The sequence below is a fragment of the Chanodichthys erythropterus genome, chromosome 13 (genome assembly GCF_024489055.1).
Source record: "Chanodichthys erythropterus isolate Z2021 chromosome 13, ASM2448905v1, whole genome shotgun sequence".
NCBI classification, from domain to species: Eukaryota; Metazoa; Chordata; class Actinopteri; order Cypriniformes; family Xenocyprididae; genus Chanodichthys; species Chanodichthys erythropterus.
The window spans coordinates 29,607,609-29,620,703 of record NC_090233.1 but is presented as its reverse complement, the minus strand read 5'-3'; the positions used below and the strand labels follow the sequence as shown (position 1 = coordinate 29,620,703).

General features: G+C 35.7%; 1 protein-coding gene across 3 annotated transcripts in view; it reads left to right on the top strand.

Moving 5' to 3' along the window:
- Window positions 1–13,095, top strand: part of camkk1a (calcium/calmodulin-dependent protein kinase kinase 1, alpha a) — a 102,636-nt gene that overhangs the window by 55,787 nt on the left and 33,754 nt on the right. For all 3 annotated transcript variants that reach the window (XM_067406910.1, XM_067406907.1, XM_067406908.1), the window contains exon 3: window positions 3,419–3,827. In XM_067406910.1, the coding sequence (XP_067263011.1) occupies window positions 3,525–3,827 (303 nt within the window). In that variant the 5' untranslated portion in view covers window positions 3,419–3,524. The remainder of the gene's footprint in view (window positions 1–3,418; window positions 3,828–13,095) is intronic.

The following is a 13,095-nucleotide window of genomic DNA, read 5'->3' as shown; positions in this document are numbered from 1 at the left end:
TCTTTGTTTTGTTTATATTTGTAAATTTTAATGTTTCATTATTTGACGTAACATGCAGTTTGGTTTCAGGGTCCTGTAATGTTCCTAATGATTTGTTAGCTTTCTAGCTTTGTTGCAGGGGGTTGAGTCTGACTCTGCAGTGTTAATCAATAGGCCTCAGGCAGCCTGTTTACGGATAGAGGAAAAGACTGACACTGCCTCAATCTTCCACAAACAATCCCCAGACAGACAGATAGATTATTTGAGTCTAAAGGCTCTGAGGGAAATAGGATGCACACACACAGACACGAGCACACAAGTCAGTGAGTACAAAGCAGTTCTTGTTCACAGTGGTGGCTCCTAATTATCTCCCGTCTGAGGAAATTGGCCTCCCTGAGAAACACACTTTTTTTTCAATTAGCCGGTCATGTATGGATGACTTCATTGGCACCTTGCTGCCAGTAATATTCACACCCTCCACACAGTTAATGCCAGAAAAATGCCATGGAGAGCAAGATCAGGTATAACTGACCCTCATTAGAGCCCAAAATGAAGTTGAGGACTGATAATGTTCACACGTTTTTCTACTTGTTTGAGAAGGATGAGGAATGAGAGCAATAAAGGTTTGATAGAATGAAGATACAAAATTAGCTATATTGCCATCTTTTCTTTTTTCCGTCATGTGTCTGGTTACAAAACACTGAAAAGTCTTATATTTAAATTTCTTTTTTGTTTGTTTGTTCTCTGTTATTCATTGTCGATTAGAGTTGGCAATCTAAAGCGACATAAGTGACCACAACCATTAGCCCCTTTCACGCAGTAATCCCAGTAAATGACTGTAAAATTACACAAGCAACGGCGTTTCATCTTTTTACCGGTTACCATTCACACATCAGTTCCAAGGGTTCTGAGTATGAGACACGCTGCAACGGTCAGACGGCCATAGCGCATGTTAAAACAATTAAAAGCAGAAGAGCTTAGTGTAAACAGCTCCAACAGAGCTTTATTATAATCATAATCTTATGCTGCGTTCACACTAGACTTTGAGCATGCAAAATGTCTATAGATGCTGCAACAGTTGTGATATGGCGTCACATTCTGTGGCTTTTTTTTTTTTTTTTTTTTTTAAACATAAAGTCAACATATAACAAATGATAATAAAATCAAAATGTAAAGAATACACTATTACTCCACTTTACTGCAAAAATTTGCATTCTTTTAATTCAGCTAAAAGGTCACGCTGTGGTGTATCGATCTTCTATTGGTCACACGTCTTGATACGAATTCGCAGGTCAGAGTTCATCAATTTAACTTTGGAATACAGCGAAATCCTAGACGTCTTTGGATGAGCTTGCTTTTCTGGTCTCCAGTACTCGCATGCTTGTATGCAAGTCAATGGAATGAAAAGTGTAGTGTGACCGGCCCTATAATCTTTGTCCACATATAGCATCATATCGATAATTTTCTGGTAATGTTACAACTTTTCATACCAGGAAATTGACAGAACTGATTCACTGGTATTTTTGAAAAGATTTCTTAACATTAATTTACCAAAAAAAACTGTATGTGTGAAAGGGGCTATTGTCAGTGCAACAAAGTTGAGCAGAGTTCAACTTTAAACAGATTAGCAGCAACTCAATACGGCAATCTTTTTTGCATTTAAATTAAGTTTGATAGTTTTATTATATTTATAATCATTTTGAATTAATATATTACTATTTATATAATTCATATTAAGTCATCCTGCATTCCCCAGGTTTGCTGAGGTGCTGCTTTAACCCTCAGGGGTCTGAGGATTTTTGGGGCCCTGGAGAAGTTTTGACATGCCCTGACATTTGTGCTTTTTTCAGTTGTTCATAAACATATTAATGGAAAAAGTGTCATTACACTGTATTCAGCACAAACTAGGCTACAATAATATGTGAGGAACATGTATGTACATGTTTGTGTTTTTGAAGGAATAACGTTTATGCGTGGTTATTGAAAAAACAAAAAACTTAAGTCACTGAAATAAGGCCAAAAAATATATATTAAATATTTGTTCACAAGACTTCTGGGTATTTGAGGTTGTAGACTAGAGTTTTTGCTTCAGAATGAGGTAAAAATTATGCTGCCTGCTTGTTCATATAAAACAATAGAGAGATTTAAATTTTCTAAAACATCTTTGGTCAAGAAACACAGTATGCGTGGAGGCGTGAATCCTCGTGTATAATGGTTGATTCTCACCTGAGAAGATAAAAGAATTGCATAAAGAGCTCTAATGAGCTGCATAAATAATGAGGCCTTTCAGTCAGGTAGGCTGTGAAAAAACCTGTGAGACATTGATCATGTCTCAAGCTCATGGTGTATATCAAACATAAAAACAGCAACACTGTGAAATATTATTACAATTTAAAATAATGGTATTCTATTATATTCTTTAAAATATAATGTATTTCTGTTATGCAAAGTGTCTGAACAATTATGTTACCTCTATGGCATTTCATATAGGCTTTTAGCTTAAAACCATGCACATTTGGAGAAATATTGATGGATTCACATATTTTTTGGCAATTTTCTATACAGAGGAGTAATATTCAGGATTTATTGTCATTACTATGAGTGCTGGATACTGTGTTTACAATTCATACTTGAAGCCGGAGGGCGCTCTGCCCCTTTTGTCCACAAATGCCTGAGCACTGAAGAAGAATAGGCAATCCAGGAAATAACTGAACTAACGGAGGCCAGAGATCGCTAACTATGGCTCTTCAAAACACTTTTCAAGACAATAAATACACGATTGAGACGATGAATGCATGTATTGACTGAATTTGCCTTTGCCTTTGCCTCTCCCTCCGTGGGCGTGGCCGCATTAGCGGATAATGAGCTGAATCACGGATTTCTGACATGGTTCTCTTTTCATACAGATTACATAAACACAGAATGTTTGTTTACGATTTGACTTACACGATTTAAAACCTGACATTTCATTGTTTTTTTAGACACAAGTCTAATTTTATGATTAGTATTCACTAAGTTACAGTTAATTTTCTGAGAACTATCAGATTGGACTTTGTTCAGAGGGAGACGAGAGATCACGCATCATGTTTGTTTTCTTTATTTTACAAAAAGCACAACATTTTGTTTTTACTCTGAGTGTACACAAATGAAAGAAAATATTCCCCAGATTAAAATGGTGCATAACTCTTAATTGTATGTGCAACATTGACAGAGTATTTTGAGTCTCTTTCACACTGGTTAGAAAAAAAAATGCGGTGATCACGCCGGCGTGACCGCCGACCCCAGAGTGTTAAAGGAAGTCAGTCCATTCGGCGGCCATCTTGGAAACATTCAGCTCCTGCCTTCTTGAACGAGGAAAGTTTTTCAAAGTTTTGTCCAAATTACATTTCAATAACATACTCCTATTGTTTCTGTTTCCTCTCTATATCTGTCTATATAGCCACAGCTTCCTGTAACTGCAAACCAACGTTCAAGATTTAACACTTAATGCAAAAAACCCCACACACCCCTCCTCCCTGCCTTCAAGCTCCTCCTACTGCATCATCATGGCGATGAGCAGTGATCCTGGTTGCGTGGGGATGGATCTTGACCCAGACTCTTCCCAGACTGCTGAAATGACTGACAAGATGTCCGCAGTGTCCCTAAGGTCTGATACCTCCTTCAGTGTAGTGAAGAATGGGACTGGTGTTAAGAAAGTTCTGCCGAAGAGGCCACACCTGTCAGGCAGGAAGATGTCGCTGCAGGAGAGAGGGACGTACGTGTCTTCTGGGGGCGGGGCTGACCGCTACTCAAGAATAGCCAGACAGCCAACCATCGAGTCCAAACGAGTGTCCATCTCAGACTCGCAGGTGAGAGACATTTAAATATTGGCTGGTATTGCAATGGTTGTGTATGAAATATGATTCATCATTTACATTAATATACCTTCATTTTTAGAACTTAAGTGGTTGATACATTACATTTTTGATGACTGATATCTTAGGCCACGTTCACACTGTCACACAGTTTTTGGGATTGACAACCGCAATCCCAAAACTTACTTACAGGTGTGAGTCTCGAAATTTCCCGTTCACACAACAACTTACAGTAGCGTCTAGAAAACTGTCTGTATAAACGTGCAACGAGAGTCAAGCCCGAATTCTCTTACTAATAACCATAACAACAGTAACAACAGTGACCAACGTAATATTACGTAACAGTCGGGATCATAATTATGTACGCCCCCAATATTTGCATATGCCAGCCCATGTTCAAGGCATTACACAAGGGCAGGCAGTATTAACGTCTGGCAGGGAGCGAGAGATTTAAAGGGGCTGCGCAGCCTGAATCGGTGCATAGTTAATGATGCCCCAAAATAGGCAGTTAAAAAAATTTATTAAAAAAAATCTATGGGGTATTTTGAGCTGAAACTTCACAGACACATTCAGAGGACACCTTAGACTTATATTACATCTTGTGAAAGAAAGTTCTACTGCACCTTTAATATGGCAAGTCTGTTTACACAGTAAATCCAAAAAAAAAAAAAAAAAGACTAGATAATGCTATTTTTTTACATACAAACACTGTGAACATGACATTGCAGCCAACTTGATATAGTTTAAATTCAAGGATTTAACTGACATAAAACCTGGTGGACATGCGGCTTATTTGAATGTACACTGTAAAGTATGCAAATGAGAAGCAAGATTTTGTGCAGAATTAATTAAATTTCAACCAGTTCTTCAAACAAAGTAGTCATATGGCTTAAATGTTTGCTGCTTGTGTTTAAGCAGATTTGTGCACGGATGGAATGGAATACAAAGTTTGTGAGGTTCTTGGAATTAAATATTCATATTGATAAAAAAATATATTAATGTCTGTTTGCTAAATGCTGATGGTATATGAGAAATCTGGTTACATCTGACTGTCTTTCTGCTACGAAATCCTTGTTACATAGCATGAAGAGCATGTGCTGTGTGTGTGTGTATTTGAAGCAAAACTCATTTCCTGTGATTAGTGTCCATGACAGGTCATGTGGTGACTCATACAGCTATACTTTAATAAGGCTTCTTTCATTCATATACAGCCTCAGCATCCCCCCTACTCATAACAACCGGCTCCTATTAAAGGATATCTTTGTTCTGACCTGTAGAGGTGGTCTATGCGTGTTTGGCTGTTGTAATGTGTGTGTGTGGCCCCGTTTCTTCCTGGCTATATGTTTGTGTGTGTTGATGGAGCTTAAGTCTTTCTGAAGACTGACACTGCTCTGAGAGGAGCATCAGCTGGATGAGTTCTCCTCATCTGCTCTCACGCTTCTCCAGTGATAGCCACAGAGGGGAAAACACTCTTGGCTCTTAAGCTATTTACTGTCATTGATGTAGTTTCACAAAAAAAAGGTTCACAATTTCTTAATGATTTGTTTACAAATCAAGCTCATCAATTTGAGTCAGTAAGTGAATTCCAGTGGATGAGTCCGATTTGTAAATAAGTTATCTGCATGCACTCTTTTTTAAAAGCTGGGTTGGAGTAAAGCAGTTATAATGTTGTGTAACCGCTTTAGACCACTACGCCATGGTGTTTTTGTCAGCAGGAAGAGCACAAAGAGAGAAAGAGACAGAGTCAGTAATTAATATATGGAAGTGGTTGGATCATGACCTTGCGGTAAGCGCTTGTGCTTTTAACAGCAATAAAATAAAGTTATTTGCAGTCTTTGTATGGAGGAATTTAATAATCATTGAAGCTCAACAAGTATGAAATATCATCAAAAACTATGTTAATGAAAATCCATATGTGAACCACTGCATGTTAGCGGTAAAATCTTGCATCACATGCATTATTTTATTCTTTAACAGAAAATGTAAAAGCACTCAGACTGAAAGCATGGCATTTTGTAAGAATAAAATATATTTAGAGGCAAGTTTAGTTAATCATGGATCATGGAGAGTAATAAGGGCAAAAAATGAGTAATTTTAAATAATTATTATTTTAATTATATGATTTTTTTTTTCTCAGTCTCAAATAATCTATTGACAGCTGTATTATAAAAGAAAGAATATGTTGTGTAATGAGCAATTGAGCACACATTCTCATGAAGAATAAGAAGATATCAAACATTCTTCAATCTTGGAAACTGGGGCTGTGGAGAAGGGCTTGTTCTGTAGAGAAAATCATACTTTGTACTTTGGAGTTTCATTATCTTCGCAATGTATAATTTTTTTACTGGATGCTGTGTCTTGAAGAAATTTTATTACAATACTTCTCATTCAGTAACTGTGTGTACCCTCATAATTGTTAATAAAACCTGCATAGGAACTTTTTCATGCAGAAATCATGATCAATAAGTAATTGAGGATTAAATGTTCACTACAAGCCAAAAGATTGGGGTCGTTAATTTTTTTTATATTTAAAAGAAGTCTCTTATGCTTAGGTCTACATTTATTTGATCAAAAAATATTTGATCAATTTGGTGTGAAAACTTGTGCTATTTATATTTCTGTGAAAACCGTAATTTTTACAGGATTTGTTAATGAATAGAAAGAACAAAAGAACAGCATTAATTTGAAAAAAAAAAAAAATTAACAAATAACAAACAAACAAACAAATGTAAATGTCTTTACAGACACTTATGATCAATTAAGTATTACAATATTAGAATAAGAAATTAAGTATTAATTTCTTTCAAAAACCCAAAACTTTTAAATGGTAGTGTTAATTCAAAAATTAGTACTTAGGAACATGGAATTTATACTAAATGTTTATTATATTTTTAAAAATGAAAAATAATATATAGAAAATATATTACAGAAAACTAAGTGTCTCTAGAGTAAATACCTCACATGGAAATAATCTGGGTGTGTATTATGCTAATTACGAACTGTAGGTACACGCCTCTTTAATTACAGTAATCCAGGTTCGTCAACATTAGATCCAGAGGAAGAACAAACTGATGTGCATCTTATCCAAATTTTGATACAATTATTAGTGAATGAGACCCATTTTATGTGAATTATAATTAATGATTTTCTGAGGTTGAGGTGTCCTGTTCCCTTCTTAACCTGATCCTGTTTCTAATGGTCTTTACCTCTCATTCTATTCCTCATCCTTTTTCTCCTTCACTGTCCAGTCACTTCTTAGAGACTCTACTGTTTTCTTTGACTTACAGGGAGGAAAAAAATCAGTCTTGTCTCTCTCTGTCATTTCTTCCCAGAGACTTCAGACAGCTGTCATACACACTCTCCTCTGCGTGAGTGAGGAGCGCGTCACACCTTGACACTCCAGCTGAAGTGTGAGCAGTAATGTGAGGCTGTTTTGGTTAAGGAACACAGAGCAGTCAAAGTAATTGACTGTCAGGTTTCACATTGCTGGATATTTCTTTTCTCTTTGCTTTTGCTCTTTCTCTGTCTCTGTTTCTTTTTCCTTTTTGCCCTTTTCCAGTTTACTCTCTTGTACTTTTTCTTCATTCACCTTTGGCCATGATGCACTCATGTCCTTTCTATAAAATGCTTTGCGCTCTCTCTACTTCCAGTAATACCAACAAGCACATGCACACAAACCTACACCACTTACACACGGTGATCCCAGATGTTATCGTAGTACAACATTTGAATGCACAATATGGTTGTATCTTACTTAAACCCAAGATTATCCGGTCTAATCTGGGTTTAAAAAGAAAAAAGGACCAACCTGGAAGAGGACCAAACTGAAAATTGAGCTTGTGCTCTAATCCTCGACTGTCACGCTTAAGCGTTTTATTTCCCTCTGTGAAAACTTCAGCTCTCTCTTTCGAAATTTCCCTCTTTATGTTCTCTGTCTTTCTCATTCATCTTTTCTGTTTATAATCCTTCAGTTTTCATATCCCCTACGAGGCATCTCTGCCTTCACAGGAAGTAGAAGTGGCATTTATTTGTTATGACAGGTCTCAGATGTGATCTGACTCTGCAAGTAAACTACAGAGCATGTACTGTATGTATGTATTTAGAATTGCATGTGCTTTGTTGTTTATAGGTGTGAAATCTTATTGAAGCATAACCTGATCTACACAATAGCATTAGCGGCTTGGAAAATCTGCTGTCATTCGTAGACAACAATTTGAAAGCATATCAGTTTTGAAGTTAGTTGTGGATGATTTTTCCTCAGAACCCACCAGTTTATGAATTATAATAACACAGACAACAAGAACTAGACCTGGATATTTCTGCTCTCTTCTTCTTCTAAGTATGAAATTAAATATGGTTTGAATTTGATTTTATGGAGCCTGTGAGACAAACAAATTTGAGACGTTTATGGATAAAATGTGTAGACTGCTATGAAAAATGTATGTAATTTGCTTCTAGTACACTGTAAACTTGAATAAGTTGGGCTTACTCAAAAAATTTGAGGTGATCAGCTACATCAAATTTTTTGAGTAATGATGTTCCCAATTTTAAGTAAGCAAAACTACCAAGTTTTGAATTTGTAGTATTCATGTGTGTTAATTGCTCCTAACTTGAAGTACTGAGTTAGTGAACTCATACATTTTAATAGCAATTAACATAAAATATTTAGTTAATTAACCTTTTTTATTTTGAGTTCTTGAAAATTAGATGAGTTATTTATTTCAATGTAAACCCTAATAAGAATATTCAGAAAATGCCAACATGCTAATTGTCTAATATGTTAACAATAGCATAGTATAGACCTTTCTGAATGAGTACAGCAACTTAAAACATGTAACTTACCTGCTCTCAAACAAAGCAGCATGCACCGCTTGTCACCATGATGGTAACTCTCCAAAAACCCACATTAACAGAAATTAGCATAACAAAAAACTAATCAATACTAAATCTCCCTCCCCATTAATCTTGCAGGAAAGAAAAAAAACATTATATAACACTTAATTTTAGCATTTACTCTCCCTTTCAAGTGCCATGGGCAAAGCATGCTGGAAAAAACAGAAATCCCAGCCCAGTTTCAGTTAAACTTAAGTTCATCTAAATTAAAAGAAATGTGTTCATACAACTCAAAACAATGAAACAGTTCAGTTTACTTGAAATATGTCAGTGCTGTGAACTCAAAAGAAAAAGAAAGTTCTAAATATTCATAACAGTTAATCTAATCTTGTTTAATTTAAGTTTGTCCTACTCAAACCAGTTAAGTATTTTGAGCATTATGTAAGGGCTCTATTGTTCTTTACTGTCTAAGCCATGACAAAATGAATAACTGATGAATGACGTGAATTAATAATGTGATGATAATAATATTGCTCATTTTCATTAGGAATGCACAATATATGGTTCCATATTGATTATAGGTCAATATTAGAGATTATTAAAAAAATGTGTTTAGATATCAGCTGATGAAATGATGCTCATTTTCTATTTTTACATTTTGACTGCATTTGTTGCAGTCTGACACTTAAAATTAATAATTAAAACACTAATAATAATAATCAGCTTTGCAGCTTTATTTTGGTCAGAGTCAAACAGTACAGGGTCAATACACAGCAGTAGCAGTGGAGAAGGCAAAACAGAATCATAAACAGGGACAGGCTTGGGTCGAAGCAGGTGGCAAACATACACAGTCCGAAAATCAGGCAAAAGGTCAGGGCAGGCAGCTTATAATCACAATCCAATAAACAGGCAATAGTCATGGTGGGCAGCAGAGAATCAAACAACAGGAAACAGTCCAAGATCAAACACAGAATAACCATCCACAATAGAAACACTCAGAAACGACCACCGTAGCAAATCAAGTCTTCGCAAAGGATATGTGTGTGTGGCGTGAAATGGGGTCAATATTCTGGTGAGAGCTCCCTCTGATGATCCGGAGGAAGTGGAGAGGGAGCCTCACCTGTAACAGTAATCTTAATATCAAAATGAATATCTATTTTTTCATACTTTTATACATATTAGTGTTGTGATGCCTAAATGTTTAGTTTTTAGTGTTTCATTTTTTATTTATTGTATCAAATACAAATTATAGGACATAACACAAAAGTGTTTAGTGGCTTATTGGTATCGGCCATAATTGTATTAGTTTCAGTGCATCTCTAATATTTATGTAACAAATTTCCTTCTAGTTAATCATTCTTTAAGCTATATTTTCCTGTAAATTAAATGTGATGCACAAAAATGCAAAGTACTCTCCTCTGTTCTTGTTGTTGGCGAGTTTTGACCATCTGCTTGTGTGTGTGCAGGTGCAGGTTTACTGCAATGCAAGACTCGCTGAGTGTGTCCCAGTAATAGTCTGGACTCAGTCCAACTTTCCCCTCTTCTGCCTCTTTTTCTTTACCTCTCTCTGCCTCTTCATCTTACTTTTACATTATCTGTAAATAAACTCAAAAATTATTACAGAGTATCAAATTATACTTTTTCAGACATCTTTTGTGTCTGTTTTACATTTCAATGTACCCTCATCTGTCATTACATTCTCAATGATGTTCCTCCCCCAGTGAAGTTCTTCCTTTCTTAACTTCTCATTTTTGCTTTTACCACTACTACAGTCTTTCTTCCTGTTCCTCTCAAGTCTTTGCTTTATTGCATTTGAAATTGCTGAAATATTGTTGAGCAGGGATGTAACTGCATTTCAAAATCCATTTTAGGACCAATTTTTTTTCAGTATAGCACAACTAAACAATAAATCAAAAGAAAATGGCACAGTTTGTTGGTGTTTTTAATCAAACTAAATTGAATACTTTTACAAAGAACATAAAGGTCTTTGTTCAGTCTGTTTATAAAACTGCAATATTTGCAGTAGTAGAAAGCAACAATGTCACATTTACTGTTATTAGAGCAGAATTGTTTGCAGTCGTAATGTTCCCTGCTGTGGAGGAAACTCTGCAGTTCACAATGCACCACGTTTGCTCATCCAGATTGTTTTGCCAGCTTGGTACTTACGAGTCTTTTTGCACTTGCCCTCTGTTTTTAAAGCTGCCTTTTCATCTTTAATAATGTTCTTGTTCTGACCCTGGTTGTGGAACGGTTCAGTCATAATTTCATGAATGGTGGAGATGATTTTGTTACTTCAGACTCTCGGCTGGTCTGATGCCCATTCAAACTGAGATGCCCTCTCAGATTTTTAAACCAAATGGGTTTTGAATGCAGATTGCAAAAGACCAAAAAGATTGTAAAAAAAAACATTTTTACATTTGATATGGTCACACCGATTAGAACATTCAGTGTATTGTGTAATCAACTGCTGAATTCAAATCTGCATTAACATTTTGGCTGGCGTTGAGCCAGAGACGGACACACTCACTTGTCATGTATCATATGACAGTTGTTCTCAATATGACAGTGTTTTCAACCATGTAATGTTTAGTTTAGGTTTCTGACATTTAAGTACACATAGTACTAGGATTTTTGTAATACTTTCATAATTTAACGTGTTTCATTGTTATCACACATTGTATAGGTAACTATAAAATTTACTCTATTCTTTTCCCAGTTCACTGGCTACTTACTTTCATGTCTTTCGGGAGAAGTGGATGAATTTACATTTTAAATCAGACAAATTCTCTAAATTGCAGTGCCAATTGTCTATAGCGTTATGGATCAGCTAACATGATCATTAAAAAAAAAGTTAACAGACAAAATAGATTTACTTACAAGTATTTGAGAATTGGAATATCAGATATTTCATGATGTAGTTAATAAAAAAGGAAAATTGAAATAAAACCAATATGTCAGTCTAACAGCGCTACAGTGATGGAGGTTTTTCATGTGACAAGCATTGCGCATTGTCATGGAAATAATAATCCCCATCCCTAACCACCCCCCTAACCCATGTGCCCGCTCAAAAATACTTAGTGCAAGTGTGGAAAAAATCTTATGACTTAGAAAAGATATTAATTGCAGCTGTTGATACAATATTGGGCCACAATGATGTGATGGCTTATTAAAAACAGAGGTCAATGATGAAATCCAGGAAAATCATACTGAAAATGCTTTTATTGTCCATATTAGGATTTTCAAATTGCTCTTAAAAAGTGGTAAATTAAACAACCATTTCAACATTCATACTGATTGTTTTCATTCTATTGCTGCATCCCATTTTGCTTACTTATACTCTGCCCTAAAAGTATGTACTGTTTTGGTGAAGAAAAACATTGATATCAGGGGCGGTTTCTTCATTAGGGCAATAGGGCGAAGCACCACCAAAGTGAGAAAGTAATTTTTCAATCACATTCAACCGCAGAGTTACGCTAGCTGTCACTGCTAGGCTGTTTGGTCTGCCTCTGGATATAGTCCAATCAGCGTCAAGTCACGCTCTGTGGAGTACCGCCTCTTTTTGGGCATTTCAGTCTGACGGAGATTTGCCCCGACTGCTCCCATAGACTTCCATTCAAAGAACTTTTTTTTCGACCTGCAGGCACTGCAATGCAATCTCTATGGGTTCCGGGAGGGCTCGCACTAACGTGCTTTCGTCATCATACGTAACCTTAACTTGTGCAGCGATTGGTGGAAACAAATATACCTCTATTAATAATTTTTGAAGTGACATTTAATAATTTCCTTAGTGCATAATTTACATTTCACAGACATATTCTCCATCTGTAAAAGTTAGAAAGTCGAGAAAATATTTCCATTTTGCAGTCAGGCGTGACGAGCCTTCAGCAAGCACAAACTTCCGTGAATGAGCACCGCCGTGCTCCGAACAGACGGAGTTCAATCTGAGTAAAATACATTTTGCTCAAAATATTTGTTGATGTAGAATTTCGAACCTACAACTAAGTGTATTTGTACGATAGCAGTAACTGTGTAAAGTGACTATTCTAGGGTAATCAAAATAATAATAATTATTAGTCTGTTCTTTTGTTTTTATTTATTTTCATTTTTAATTTAGTGTATTTAATTTCTGCTTCAAAAAACATTTTGTTTTTAGATTGTAAAGGTACAATTTTAGAATGTAGCCTAGGCCTAATGTGATTTGACCCCTTTTTTGCACATAATTTATAGCATATACTACACAGTTACATTCATGTTTGTTTTTATAGCCTTCAATATGAACATTGTTTCTAGGACAATATTGGGCAGAATCTGAAATACATTTTTTTTAAATTAAATACAGATATTTTTTTTTTAGATCTCAGCCCTCTGGCATGCTTTAAATACTGAATTTTCCATGTTTTAGATACATTATTATATCACTTGTTAATTT